We start from the raw sequence: 14,196 nt of genomic DNA, 5'->3' as shown, positions 1-14,196 counted from the left end.
CTATTTTTTTAATTCAAAAGTATAAAGTATTAACATTTGGATTTGTTTTAGGAATAACAGAAAAATTAGTCCAGTCTTTAAAGAGAACACAGCCTTCCATCCCACTGAATTACCTTTCCTGTTTAAGAGCATACTCCAGCATTTTGATCCTCCTCACAAGATCCTTCTTCAAATTTTCTTGACCTTTTCTTTCCCCCTGAAGGAAGGCAATCTGGGCCTGAGTAGATAAAAAAGAAGAAGACAAAACTCAGTTTGGACCAAACAAAAAAAGTTTTTAACTCAGCTGAAGAAAGAACCCTTGGAAGATAGGGCACTTAGAGACAAATATGCTTCCTTTACATACATGTCACAAAATATGTAAGCATATAGAAAGGCACTGATTGCAAGGGGGAAAAACTTTTTTTTAAATACACATTTTACCTCAGACTAGGGATGTTAAAACAGGTAATGTATATCCTCTAAGAGTCCATAATCTAAAACAATCAATATAAATGCAGACATATGCAAAGGATACAGTATAGTTTGCTCAAATGTTTGTGGCATTAAGGGGATTTCTCTTTTATAAAAAATGAAGATGGGGAAAGTGGGAAAATAAAATCATGAGTTCTTATAATATCATCGCAAAGTAACAGTTCTCACAGCTTCACTACATATTTAAATCTTATGATGGATTTCAGATTGTCTTGAAAGACTTTATTCTGGACCTCCCCTACAAATGAAAAGTAGCTGCCTTTTCTCAATCCCTACCTTTCACCCCACCTCCTTTTAAGAGATTTAATATGCAGGGTAAAAAGTGAAAGTTCAAAAAAGGAAAATCAGAGACAATGGCCCTCCAGAGGTTCCTAGCCCCTCCAAGGAATAAAGACAAAAAACAAAAACAAAAACAAAAACAAACCCTACGGTTTAATATGTAAACAAACTGTAAAACTCATGTCTTCAGAAACACAGCTTGGGCAGAATGGCTCTCCAGAATATCTAAAAAGACATGTAGAATTGAAATAGTAACTTCCACTTAAGGAACTGAAACTGTGTTGCAAACACTAACTAGTTAAAATAATACATAGGGCATTTAAGGGCCCTCAAGGATTGCTATATCAATTTCACTGTTCTCATGTTTTCCCCTCCCATTTCTATTACATTAACCCAGATGACAATGTTATTTATATTTCCACAGTGCTTTAACAAGCAATAACTTGTATCTAATGATGACCTTACCACACCCCTAAGAAATTGTGGATTGTCCAACCAAGGTTTAGTGAGTGAGCCACTAAACTTACTTCTACTCCATTTGAATAACATTCCTTTCTGGTTTTTCAATGCCATAATGAACATAAAATCCAATTTACCAAGCATCTTATAACCTTCAAAATGAAGGTAGTGCTGTTTTTGTTCTCATTTCAGTAAGCTCTTAAAAGTTACAGAGCCTAAATGTCCATCAACTGATGAATGGATAAAGAAGATGTGGTTTATATATACCACAGAATACTACTTGGCAATGAGAAAGAATGAAATCCTGCCATTTGCAGTAACGTGGATGGAACTGGAGAGTATTATGCTAAGTGAAATAAGTCAGTCAGAGAAAGACACCATATGTTTTCACTCATATGTGGTACTTGAGAAACTTAACAGAAGACCATGTGGGAAGGGAAGTGGGGGGGGTGGCGAGGAGTGACAGACAAACAGAGAGGGAGGGAGGCAAACCATAAGAGACTTAAATACAGAGAGCAAACTGAGGGTTGATGGGGGTGGGGAAGAGGAGAAAGTGGGTGATGGGCATTGAGGAGGGCACTTGTTGGGATGAGCACTGGGTGTTGCATGAAAGCCAATTTAACAATAAATTATATTTTTTAAAAAGTTACATTGCAATTAAAAGGATTATTTCCATCTTATTGAATTAAAAATTGTCCAAAAACAATTGTATACACAAGGAAAAGGCATCAAATATCTACACTACCTACACTTAATGATCATAAAACCTTTTGAAATTATGTACTCTACAAGGCAATCATTATTTTATGTAAGCATAATAATAATTTCATCTAAAGCTGACAAAAATGGAAGTCCTGACAAAAGGATATGATAGTCCAACTGCTTTGACCAAACAGTGCTTTGGCATAGAATTCTTCATACTCTTCAAAATGGCTTTAATAAAAATAATAATCTAATCAGCATAATTATGTAATCAAAGTAATAATAACATCAACGATCAATGTCTTCCACTATATATCCTTCGGCGAGTTTTATACTTCTGTCTCCATCGTGGTCCCTGGATGCTTCTCAAACTTCAGTCCATAATACTGGAAAAGTCTTTACTGTGACTCATTTCTGAACCCACCAACCACTCCTTGTGTTCCCAGTACACTTGCTTCTCCATCTTCCTGTCAATTCACATATTGGATTAAATATTTAATAAAAATAAAAGACCCAAAACTGTTAAAGAGAAAGATTGCAGAGAAGATAGAGTTACCTGGAAAGAAAAACAAAAAAGATTAACAGGAATATCTGTGTTATTTCTTGGTGATCACAGAACACCTATGTGGTATTTCTGCCGAAGATGCATAACCCGAAATGCATCATAAGGAAACACAGGCAAACTCAACTTGAGGGACATTTTACAGTAGATTTCTTGTAATGTTCAAAAGTGTCAAGTCATAAAAGTCAAGGAAAGACTGTTTTAGATTGAAGGAGACTAAAAAGGCATGAAAGCCAAGTATAATGTATGATTCTAAACTGGATTTGGCTATAAAAGGACATTATTAGGACAACTGATGAAACATGAATGGGGTCTGAGGATTAGATGGTAGTAATATATCCAGTGTTAACTTCCTGATTTTGATGGTTATATGTTGTTACATAAGATAGTACTTATTTATAGGAAATAAACACTTTTAAAGTATTTGGTGGGAAACAACAGGCTATCAGATTACCTGACAACTTGTCCTCAAATGGTTTCTGTGGGGGCGTCTGGGTGGCTCAGTCGGTTAAGTGTCCGACTTCAGCTCAGGTCATGATCTCACAGTTTGTGAGTTCGAGCCCCACATCGGGCTCTGTGCTGACAACTCAGAGCCTGTGGCCTGCTTTGGATTCTGTGTCTCCCTCTCACTCTGCCCCTCTCCCGCTCACGCTCTTACTCTTTCTGTCTCTCAAAAATAAATAAATGTTAAAAAAAAATTTTTTTTAATTCTGTGTATTACCCTTGCGACAGTTCTGTCAATACAAGATCTAAATTTTCTTCTTAATTTTGAAACACTATGCCAACTTCCTTAATATGATAAGATACAAGTTCAATTCAAAGTTAGCATCATGCATAATGGAAAAACCCAAGAGGTACTGACAATCAGGAACAAAACAAGGATGTCCATTTTTCATCACAAATATTTAACCATATTCTGGAGGTGGTGGCCAATGCCATTAGTCAAGAAAGAAATGTTTAAAAACAGAAAAGAGGAAATAAAATCATCATTATTTGCAAATGATACAAGTGGATACATGGAAAATCCAAGGCAACTGACTACAAACGTATTTAAGAAAATAGAGGAATTTTAGTAAATTGGCTACGTATTAAAATAAATTAAAACCCATAAAGGGCACCTGGGTGGCTCGGTCGGTAAAGCATCCAACTCTTGTAGGTCATGATCTCACTGGTTCATGAGTTCGAGCCCTGCATTGATTGAACTCTGCGCTCAGAGTACAGAACCTGCTTGGGATTCTGTCTCTCCCTCTCTCTAGCCCTCCCCTGCTTGTGCATGCATGCACATGCTCTCTCTCTCTCTCAAAATAAATAAATAAACTTTAAAAAAGTTTAAAAAAATTAAAACGAATGAGCTTCTATAAAAAGTTAACATAATTATAGAAAACAATCCTATTTATAACAAAAATAAGCTGATTACAATAAATCTTTCAATAAAAAAATAAAAGCCATGCAAAGAATACAGCACACAATGATTCTAAAGTGTAAGTGGAAAACTAAATAAGCAAAATAAACAAATTATTTAAAATTCCTGAAATATTTTAAAACATATTTCTATAGTCACTTAAATGGTGGTACTGATGCATGAACAGAGAGCTACGGTATGGGCAATCAAAAAAAAACCAAACCTAATATATATAGGAATTTGGTATAAGCTAAAGGGGACACTGCAGATCACTGGGGGAAACATGGATTATTCAATAAATGTTGATGGGCAGCTATCTGGAAAATATTTCTCACATCAAAATATTAAAAATTTTTCAAAGAACCCCGAAGTATGTGAAAAAAAGGTAGGGTTTGCTTTTGTTTTAATAATCTCAGGGTTAGGAATGCCTTTCTGAGGATAAGACAAAACCCAAAGCCATAAAAGACTAATAAATTTTATCTCAAAAAATATTTACACATATAGCAATTAAAAAGTTACTGAAAAACTATTATGAGAAATAAGATAATTCTTTTTTTGACAAATGTCAAAACGAAATAGAAAATGTAGTCATATCACAAATCACGAGAGTTTGCTTTTCTTAATATAGTAAGAGCACCTACCAATAAGATAAAAATCAAGGACTCCAAGGACTCAACAGAAAAACATACAAAGGACATATTGATAGAAAGGAAATACAAAAAGCTCAAACTTATTAAAAAGATGTTTAACGTCACATGTAAGAGAATACCAATTGAAATTATAATCAGATTTCCCCTTTTCTATCAGACTAAGTTCAATAATGTAATAAAACAATATGTCAGGGGAAAAAGGCATTTGTCAGTTTCACTACAGTGGACAATTTGGTAACATCCATCCACTCTGCAAATGCACACACTCTTTACTCAGCAATTCTAATTCTAGATCATTACCCTTCAAATATTATTTGCACATGTGTGAAATGATATATTGAAAAATTACACCCAAAAATGTATGCATAATCCAAATGTCCATCTACAGGGAACTGGTTAAATTAATTATGAGTAAAACTAATAGAAAATCAGGTCCTCAACTAATATCTTAAAAAAAAAAAAAAAAAAAGGGGGGCGCCTGGATGGCGCAGTCGGTTGAGCGTCCAACTTCAGCCAGGTCACGATCTCGCGGTCCCTGAGTTCGAGCCCCGCGTCGGACTCTGGGCTGATGGCTCAGAGCCTGGAGCCTGTTTCCGATTCTGTGTCTCCCTCTCTCTCTGCCCCTCCCCCGTTCATGCTCTGTCTCTCTCTGTCCCAAAAATAAATAAACGTTGAAAAAAAAAAAAAAAAGAGGAAGAAAAAGCCAATGTCTTAAATTTTTTTCCCTCTGGAAAACGCTACTCAAAAAGTTAGAAACAAAAGATCTGAAAACAAATGTACTGACAGACTAATTTCTTCTATAAAAATCACCTGAGTCTAAAACATAATAACTGGCATAAATTCTACCCTTTCAAAATAAAAGGTAAATCCCAGGTAAAGGTTTTTCTAATATGGTAAGATACTATTGTTTGAATTGGATTATTTAACTGAAAAAGGCAGGAGGAAGACGGAGACTGAAGGGAAGAAAAGACTGAAAGAAAGAACGGAAGGGAAGGAAGAAAGGAAAAAACAAAGAAAATAGGAAAAAAAGTGGGCTACATCTATACAAAGGAAAGCTACGCATTTGTTACAAAGAAGACAGTTCTTATTATATTGATATAGAATGAATTCCAAGATAGATTAAATGAAAATAAAAGCAAAACACAGAACAACGTATGTAGTTTGCAACCATTTGGCTTAAAAAAAAAAAAGGTAAATATACTATTATGCTTCTCTGTATAAGTAATAACCCTGGAATGATTCACAAATATGTATCCATTCTGAATGTCCTCAAAGAAAACAACCGGGTGGCTGAAAGAAGAATAGAGTTAAAACTACCTTTAAATGTACATGTCCCTCCTTATGCCTTCTGAATGCTGTCCTATAGGCATGTTACTATGCATAAAAGTCCCTTAACTGAAAAACTTAAAACGATTACAGCCAAACTAGTTCACTAGATATGGCTCCACAAGCCACCAGTTTGTAGACTTGGTCTTGGATGTTTCAATCCAAATACATTATTTTTATAAAAGAGAAAAAAAAAAAAAGCACCAAGAGATTGAGTTTATGCCCCTAAAGAGCACAGCATTCTCACAAATGAACTAAGATGACAGTCCAAGACCATAAATGAATCACCACCTGGAAAACTCAAGGCACACATGCAACATAGTGGGAGTATTACAACAAGGATATGACAGACAATACATTGTCCAAAGGGCCCCTTAAAAGTTCTCCCTGCACACCACTATAGAAGAATTCCTTCTAAACTAAGAGAGACAGATTTCTAGGGAGCAAATATATTCCGATACTGTCCAGTAATATGGAAGTGATGCATTCAGTTATTGAATTTTTCATTGCATAGGTTCACTTCTCTCTGAACTACGTAAGCTACAACTTGCCTACTTTCTAAAACTCTCACTTCTGCCTTCACTAATGTCACCTCAACATTCTTGGAGTGAACTTTTTTGAACTTTCCAGAGTTCCAGGAACAAAAGATTATGACATGCAATTGAAATCTTAAGAAAAAAAGTAGAAAAATGAAGTAAATTCAATATGATCAAGTAGATAAAGTATGAAAATAGCTTTCAAGTATTACAGATAGAATATTTTCTAAATTGTAAATCATCATACATCCATTTATGTGTACAGGGAAACCTAATGGTAATGGCACATATTTTTGAAAAGAAAACTTTGGAATTACCTTCAAGGAAAATAAAAGTTAGAACGCATACAAGCCTTATTAAGATTTTACATTATTTACCTAAAATTAGGTCTTCATTTCCTAACCATTAGAAATAAAAAACATAAAAACAGCAATAACTGGATATTTTACAACTTAAGTCTACATGGTAAACAAAAATTAATTTCTGTATTACTTTCCAATTCCAATTTGTCAAGAGGACATATATAAGGAATATAAACCTGCTATATCTAAGGTTTATCTGCACACACAGGAATATCTAAAAACAAATTATTTTAAATGTACCATTTAATTTATTGAAACCATTTAAACTATCTTGTACTCTAAATCTTAAAAGGTTTCAAATTCAAAACTGAAATCACTGTAAAGCATATTCAAAAAAGAAAAATACGCAAAATATTAGCTTGGGTTGGACACTTTTCAGTTGTTTCTTGCTCATCTGCAATGGGCAGAGCACTCACTTTTGCAAAAATCTGAAGTATGAGAAAACTTGACCAATTTAAGCTTCTCACTTTCCATTTGAGCATAAACTCACAAATAACAAGAGAAATCCTTGAAAAATAAAAGTGAATAATACAGTTTACTTAAGCTAAGTAATAGCATACAATGAAGTTTCAATAATTTGCTTTATATCCTAACACCTTTATAAACTACACTTGTTCCCTCTGAAAAACTTTGGATTACATTGCTCTCTTAAATTCTGGCTGCAAGTTGGTTTTCTTTGGCACACAACTGTTGCCTCTAGCAGCCCTCTCTCCTAAAGACAGTGTGACCACTCAGAGACATCAAACTGTACTGCAAAGGAATCAAAGAGAGGACTTGCTATAACACACATTGCTTGGGCCAGGCTCCACCCTCAGTCTGGAATGGGCCTGAGAATTTGCATTTCTAGCAAGTACCCAGGTGATGCTAATGCTGCTATTCTGGGACAACACTTGGAGAACCACTGACCTACACCATCTGTGACATAGTTAGAAAGCCAAAAATAAAGCAAATAGGCCGTTAAAGAGCAAGAAACAGAGCTGTCCCAGAACCCCAGCTCTCTATGCCACAGAAGTACAAAGTGTTATATAGGCCCTCAAGCTGACAGACAAAGACACATTAGCTGTTTTCTCTGCCAAATTTCTTGTTTATGACTGTATTTTTGTAGTCTCGTGATAAAAAAAATAAAATTGATCATTTTTCATTCAGTTAAAATCACATCTTTAGAGAATACCTATTACCCACCACAGCCCAAATTATTGTAAAGAAAAAAGGAAAAACAAATAAAACCAGGTTCCTACTCACAGTGCGCTTCCAATCTAGTGATGGTGCAAGACCAGAACACGTATGTATAGAAAAAAGCTAAGGGGCACCTGGGTGGCTCAGTCAGTTGGGCATCCGACTTTGGTTCAGGTCATGATCTCACAGTTTGTGAGTTTAAGACCTGCATCAGGCTCTGTGCTGACAGCTCAGAGCCTGGAGCCTGCTTCAGATGCTGTGTCTCCCTCTCTCTCTGCCCCTCCCCTGCTTGTGCCCTCTCTCTCTATCTCAAAAGTAAATAAACATTTAAAAAAAATTTTTAAAGAAAAAAGCTAAGACCAGAAAATGAGGTCTCCTAGTAACTGAGGATTTGAGTAGTAAATTTAGTAAAATATTCACATTTATTCATTTAACAATATTAACTGAGCACCTACCTTGCACCAGGCACAGTTATTGACACTAGGGCTATGATAGTAACAAAACAACAAAACAGTCTAGTAGAAGAACCATTGTATGCCGAATACAACACAGATGGACCAGTAGCATATGTTGTATGTAACTAGAACCAGAAACACAATTATAGGCAAAAGCATTGAATATAAAAAATAAACACAAAATACAGTGGGACGCCTATTCAATTCTGGGGTCAAGTATAAAACTGATGTTCATCTCAGATACTGTATTTTAATCTAGTATTAACTTTACAGCTAGCTTTATCTTTTAACAAATGAATGAGTTTCCTGAAATTTTCCTCATAAAAGCTCCATGCTATTATTTTTACTTATCTAGTATTCCTTTCCAGAAAAGATGAGGAATTTTTTCTAGATGACAGATTATGTCTGAAGTTCTACAAGAGACAGGGGTGTATTCTTTCACAGCAATCCCACCATCCCTAAATACATGATTACAAATATAAACTGTCCTACACAAGAAACTCTCCACTGGTCAAATTCACATTTAAAACACTAAATTAATTACATACACATTATCAGGTGATGGCAAAATATAAATAATCGTACATCAGGTTTCTTGACTCCTTATAAAGTTTCCTCTATCCTTCAACCAATCAATTCTCATGGCATGTCCTCCTATATCTCAAATCTTTACAAATGTTTCTAACATTTGCACAAAGAAATGGAAACTTCATCTACATATATATGTGTGTATATATACATATGTGTGTATATTACATGTGTAGGCACACATACATGTATATGTGATATACAAGTGTATTAGATCAACATATTGTGCACTATAACTTGCACAATGCTATATGTCAATTATATCTCAATAAAGCTGGAAAAAGGAAAAAGAAAAATATGTACATATTCATATACATACACAGAGTGAAGTGAGAGAATAAGATATCAGTCAAGGGATAGATCTGTGAATGTGCAGTATAATAAACTTGACATTCAAAGATGTAATATTCACAGTTATCACTGTTTGAGAACCACCCAGAAAACATTCCATTAAGACGATGTGAGGCTAGAGGCCAGATCCAGAGTAAATGCTAGCCTAAACAAGCATTCACATCTCAAAGGTCGAAAGCAATAACTCTAAAATAATTTTTTAAAAACTAAGCTTATCAAAAATGTCTCCTCCCAACCCCAAAGAAAACCAAACGGCTAGCAGTGGTGTTGGAAGTGAAGAAAAACATAAGTACTAAGAAAGTGACAGCTCTTAGTCAGAAAATGTCAAACTTGGTAACAGCTTGTAAGTATGAATGTGAACAAGTCCACCAACTGTTCTATACAAAAAAAAAAAAAAAAAATCATTAAACTGACTCAGCAAGTGTTCCAACCTGAGCAAAATCGATTCATCAAAAGAAATAAAACTTTCATTAACACTGAGAAGACTATTAACAGGAATTCATATATACATATGAAACGTGACTCTCAAAGGAAATAAAATTCAGAGGAAGCAAGGATCCCACACAAAGAGGTCTGAATTTTAAAACCTGAGGATTCACAAAAAGTCTCAGAAAGTATTCCTTGCATATGAAAAGTTTTCTACAATGTATCATTTTCTTTATGGTCAGAAAACTTCAAAGCAGTTCTGAACATGTTTTACACCAATCGAATTCCCTTTTGATTGATATATAATCTCTAAAGAAACAGTCTTCAAGAGGCAACACTTTCATATTTAAAACATTCATTCATTATGTCTACATTGTGGACCTATAAATCTACAATGCTATGGAACTAAAGCCCAAAATCTTCCCAATGGAATTTAAGGCTATCTACAATCTGTTCCCACCTCACCTGTCCAGCTTTGTCTTCCACATTCCCTTCTCCTGAACACATCCTGTATTCCAATCAAAGGGGACAGTATTTTAGTCTTCAAATATGGCCTGAACTTTCCCAGTCCCACACTTTGGCTAATGTTCCTCTCTTCATCCCCACTACCTGCCAAACGCTCTTCTGAAATTTCAAATTCTACCAATGCCAAGTCTTGGCCTATTTAGCTCAAAGTAATCTCTCCCTTCTCTGAAGCCCAAGAGTACTTATTATTTTCTATTAAAGAAAAACTCCTCTGTATGTAAATACTGCTTTACTACTTTATGGCACTTAAATTAATGTTCAGTCAGGAGGCAAGAAAATAAGGGTTTTTGAGAACCAGGCATTCTGCTAAACACAGTATGTAACTAATCTAATTTTCTGTGTTATTACTGTTTTTATACCATCATTTTCATGGAGTTTATTACAGACCTTCAAGTTACCATACTTACTTAACCATTGCAACAGATCTTCTGGACTGGCTACTCAAAATACACACTTCCAACCCCTTTCTACCTTGTAACTTCCCACTACAGAGTCTAGAAAGCAAAAGTCATGCTTTCTTAGATTCTGTTGTGGCCAAACATGGCTATGCAACCAATGAGATATATATGGATACCTGCTGGGCATGGGGATGGTACTTATGGGGAAGTTTATCATTCACTGATAAAGGACACACAACAAAAAACACCCAAGCAAACCTTTTTGCTACTTTTCACTTGATGTCTGTAACTATGGCAATTTTATAACCATAATGCAACAAAGAAGACAATAAGCCAACACACTGGGGGTGAAGGATGGCAGAAGAGAATAACAGAAAAAAGCCTAGTTTCTTTACGTCATCACTGAATAACTGCACCAGCTTATGTCAGAGAAAAAGACTAACCACCACCAGACTTGTGAGAAAAATACGACCTTTGTTAGGTCACTGTTAAAAGGGTTTACTTCCTAATACTCATTTCACTATAGTTGGACATTCAGACTGTAACTTTTCACTATTACAAAATAAATTGCTAATGATGTTCTTCATGCATATAGACTTTTTTTAAGCTTTTAATTTTAATTCCAGTGTAGTTAACATAGTGTTCTATTAGTTTCAGGTGTACAATATAGTGATTTAACAGTTCTACATAATACTCAGTGCTCACTATGATAAGTGTACTCTTTAATCCCTATCACCTATTCACCCATCCCCACATACCTCCCTCTGGTAACCATCAGTTTGTTCTCTTATAAAGAGCCTGTTTCTTGGTTTGTCTCTTTTTCTTTGCTTTGCTCATTTTGTTTTGTTTCTTAAATTCCACATATAAGTGAAATCATATGGTATTTGTCTTTCTCCGACTTTTTTCACTTAACTTTATACTCTTTTTTCACTTAACTCCATCTATGTTGTTGCAGCTTTCATTCTTTTTTATGGTTGAAAATATTCCACTGTGTTTACATATATATAAACACATCTTCTTTATCCATTCATCTACTGATGCACAGTTGGGCTGCTTCCATAATTTGGCTATTGTAGACAATGCTACAACAAACATAGGAGTGCATGTATCCCTTTGAATTAGTTTTTGTATTTTGGGGGGTATATGCCTAGCAGTGCGATTAGTGGATCATAAGATAGTTCTATTTTTAACTTTTTGAGAAATCTCCACACTGTTTTCCACTGTGGCTATACCGGTCTGCATTCCCACCAACAGTCCAAGAGGGTTCCTTTTTCTCCACATCCTTGCCAACATCTGTTGTTTCCTGTATTTTTGATTTTAGTCATTCTGACAGGTGTGAGGTGATATCTCATTGTGGTTTTGATTTGCACTTCCCTGATGATGAGTGATGTTAAGCATCTTTTCATGTGTCCATTGGCCATCTGTACATCTTCTTTGGAGAAACATCTGTTCATGTCTTGTGCCTATTTTTAATTAGATTATTTGTTTTTTGAATGTTTAATTGCATAAGTTCTTTATATATTCTGGACATTAACCCTTTATTAGATATGCCATTTGCAAATATCCTCTCCAATTCAGTAGGCTACCTTTCATGCTTATAGACTTTTAAGGGAATTATTTATTTCTTTGGGATAGACCACAACCAACTGAATTACTAGGTCAAAGTATGTTTCCTAAGAGATACTGACCAGATAGATACTGTTGATAATACCAACAACAATGTATGAAAGTGAAGTTTAACACCTCTCCCCCCGAGCATTGGGTGCTGTCATTGATCTTTAAAAATTCATAGATAGAAAGAAGTATCTCATTGCTTTAATGAGTACTTCTTTGATGACAATTATTAATATTGACTATTTTGCCATATGTTGACTATTGTCCTATAACAGAACCATCCAAGTACTCATTAAGAGAGTAGTTCAATAAGCTATATTTTGATAGCTTTAAAAAAAAAATTCTTCTTCCTCATTAAAAATACCAAAACCTGGGGGAAAATATTCAAACTTTATATGAACATATAAAGGCAAAACCAGCAAATCCATTCCTTTACCCCCATTCCACTACCTAGAGATAATCAATGTGAACAGTTTGCTGAATTCTCTTCTGAACTTTCCTGTATGCAGAGATAGAAAGATAAGCAAATATGACATCTGTGTATATATATATACATACATATATACACACATATATATTTACACACATATATATTTACACACATATATATGTACATACATATATTAATTTTATGTATTCATATATACATATGAATACATAAAATTAACGAAAGCCATTTTTTATTGAGTTCTTCCTCTGTTATATTTTTTCTGAGTGTTTTATTAACTCATTTCATTGTTACACAAACAAAAAAAAGACACCAAATAGTTATGTACAAACCAATCATTAAAAAGATTTCTTCTTTTAATGTTTATTTATTTTTGAAAGAGAAAGACACACAGTGTGAGCAGGGGAGCAGCAGAGAGAGAGGGAGACACAGAAGCCGAAGCAGACTCCAGGCTCTGAGCTATCAGCACACAGCCTGATGTGGGGCTCAAACTTACAGACCGTGAGATCATGACCTGAGCTGAAATTGGACACTTAACCAACTGAGCCACCCAGGTGCCCCCAAACCAATCACATTTAAAACATAAATGTGTACACTAACAGAGATCTGAAGAAAACACAGATGCTAGAGAGTTAAATTTAAAGACCTTGTAGTGAAGTAGGGTAAGACTGAAATGTAAATTTATATGTTGCTGATTGTATTATTAAGGTGGTCATGCCCTACAGGCAGTAGGCAAGGCAGGACTGCAGCTTTCAGACTAGAAATATATTTTGGTAACCTTGATTTTCATATACACAAACCTATGACATGTCCCAAATCAGCTAAAGTAGCTACCAGTATGTGTGTGTCTACAGATATATGTATGTAGATACCTCTATGAGTGTGTTTATATATATTCCTTCTTTAATTTGTAAGAGAATAAGATCCAGAAAACATGCCTTTTTAGAATTAAATCCATTACATAAAACAATGCCTATTATTTTAAGTAATATTCCTAATATAAATACAAATCCCAATGACTTTATCTTAACCTACTCTACAAGTATTAGATTTATTTAGCTTTAATAAATAGAACTACCATTCTGTTTCCTGCTAAAACTGTAACACTAACCTGAAAAATTGCCAAAATTATAGAAAAAGAAGAAAAACTAATCCTAGTTTTAATATAGACAGAAGATGATCTCAAGAAATAGATATTCCATGCTCTCATAAAGGATATGAATAAGCAATTTAGAGAAGAGGAAACCCAAAAGGCTAACAAGCTCAGAAAGAGATGCCTGATCTTGGTGATAACCAGAAAAATGCAAGCTAATATAAGTAGGAGATATAACTTTATATTTATGAGATTAGCAAAAAAGTAGAATTCTAGATAATGCCAAGCTATATGTGATCATGCTCTGGTAGGTAATGTAGAAAGGGCAGTCATTCTCAAAAGCAATCGGCAATTTAGCCAAATTAGGTTTATG

At 34.7% G+C, this 14,196-nt stretch overlaps 1 protein-coding gene across 4 annotated transcripts in view; it reads right to left on the bottom strand.

The window, feature by feature from the left end:
- The window catches only part of STRN (striatin), a 91,777-nt gene that overhangs the window by 60,506 nt on the left and 17,075 nt on the right, over window positions 1-14,196 (bottom strand). For 2 of the 4 annotated variants that reach the window (XM_047068105.1, XM_047068106.1), the window contains exon 2: window positions 114-217. In XM_047068105.1, the coding sequence (XP_046924061.1) occupies window positions 114-217 (104 nt within the window). Of the gene's footprint in view, window positions 1-113; window positions 218-10,210; window positions 10,268-14,196 lie in introns of those variants that run through there. The other 2 variants (XM_047068108.1, XM_047068109.1) reach the window with 2 other exon arrangements.

Source organism: Lynx rufus, unplaced genomic scaffold (genome assembly GCF_022079265.1).
Source record: "Lynx rufus isolate CCGP_SWC_20201006 ecotype Redwood Valley unplaced genomic scaffold, mLynRuf1.p SCAF_8, whole genome shotgun sequence".
NCBI classification, from domain to species: domain Eukaryota; kingdom Metazoa; phylum Chordata; class Mammalia; order Carnivora; family Felidae; genus Lynx; species Lynx rufus.
Note: the sequence above shows the minus strand (reverse complement) of the source record. Positions and strands in the feature narration are given on the sequence as shown.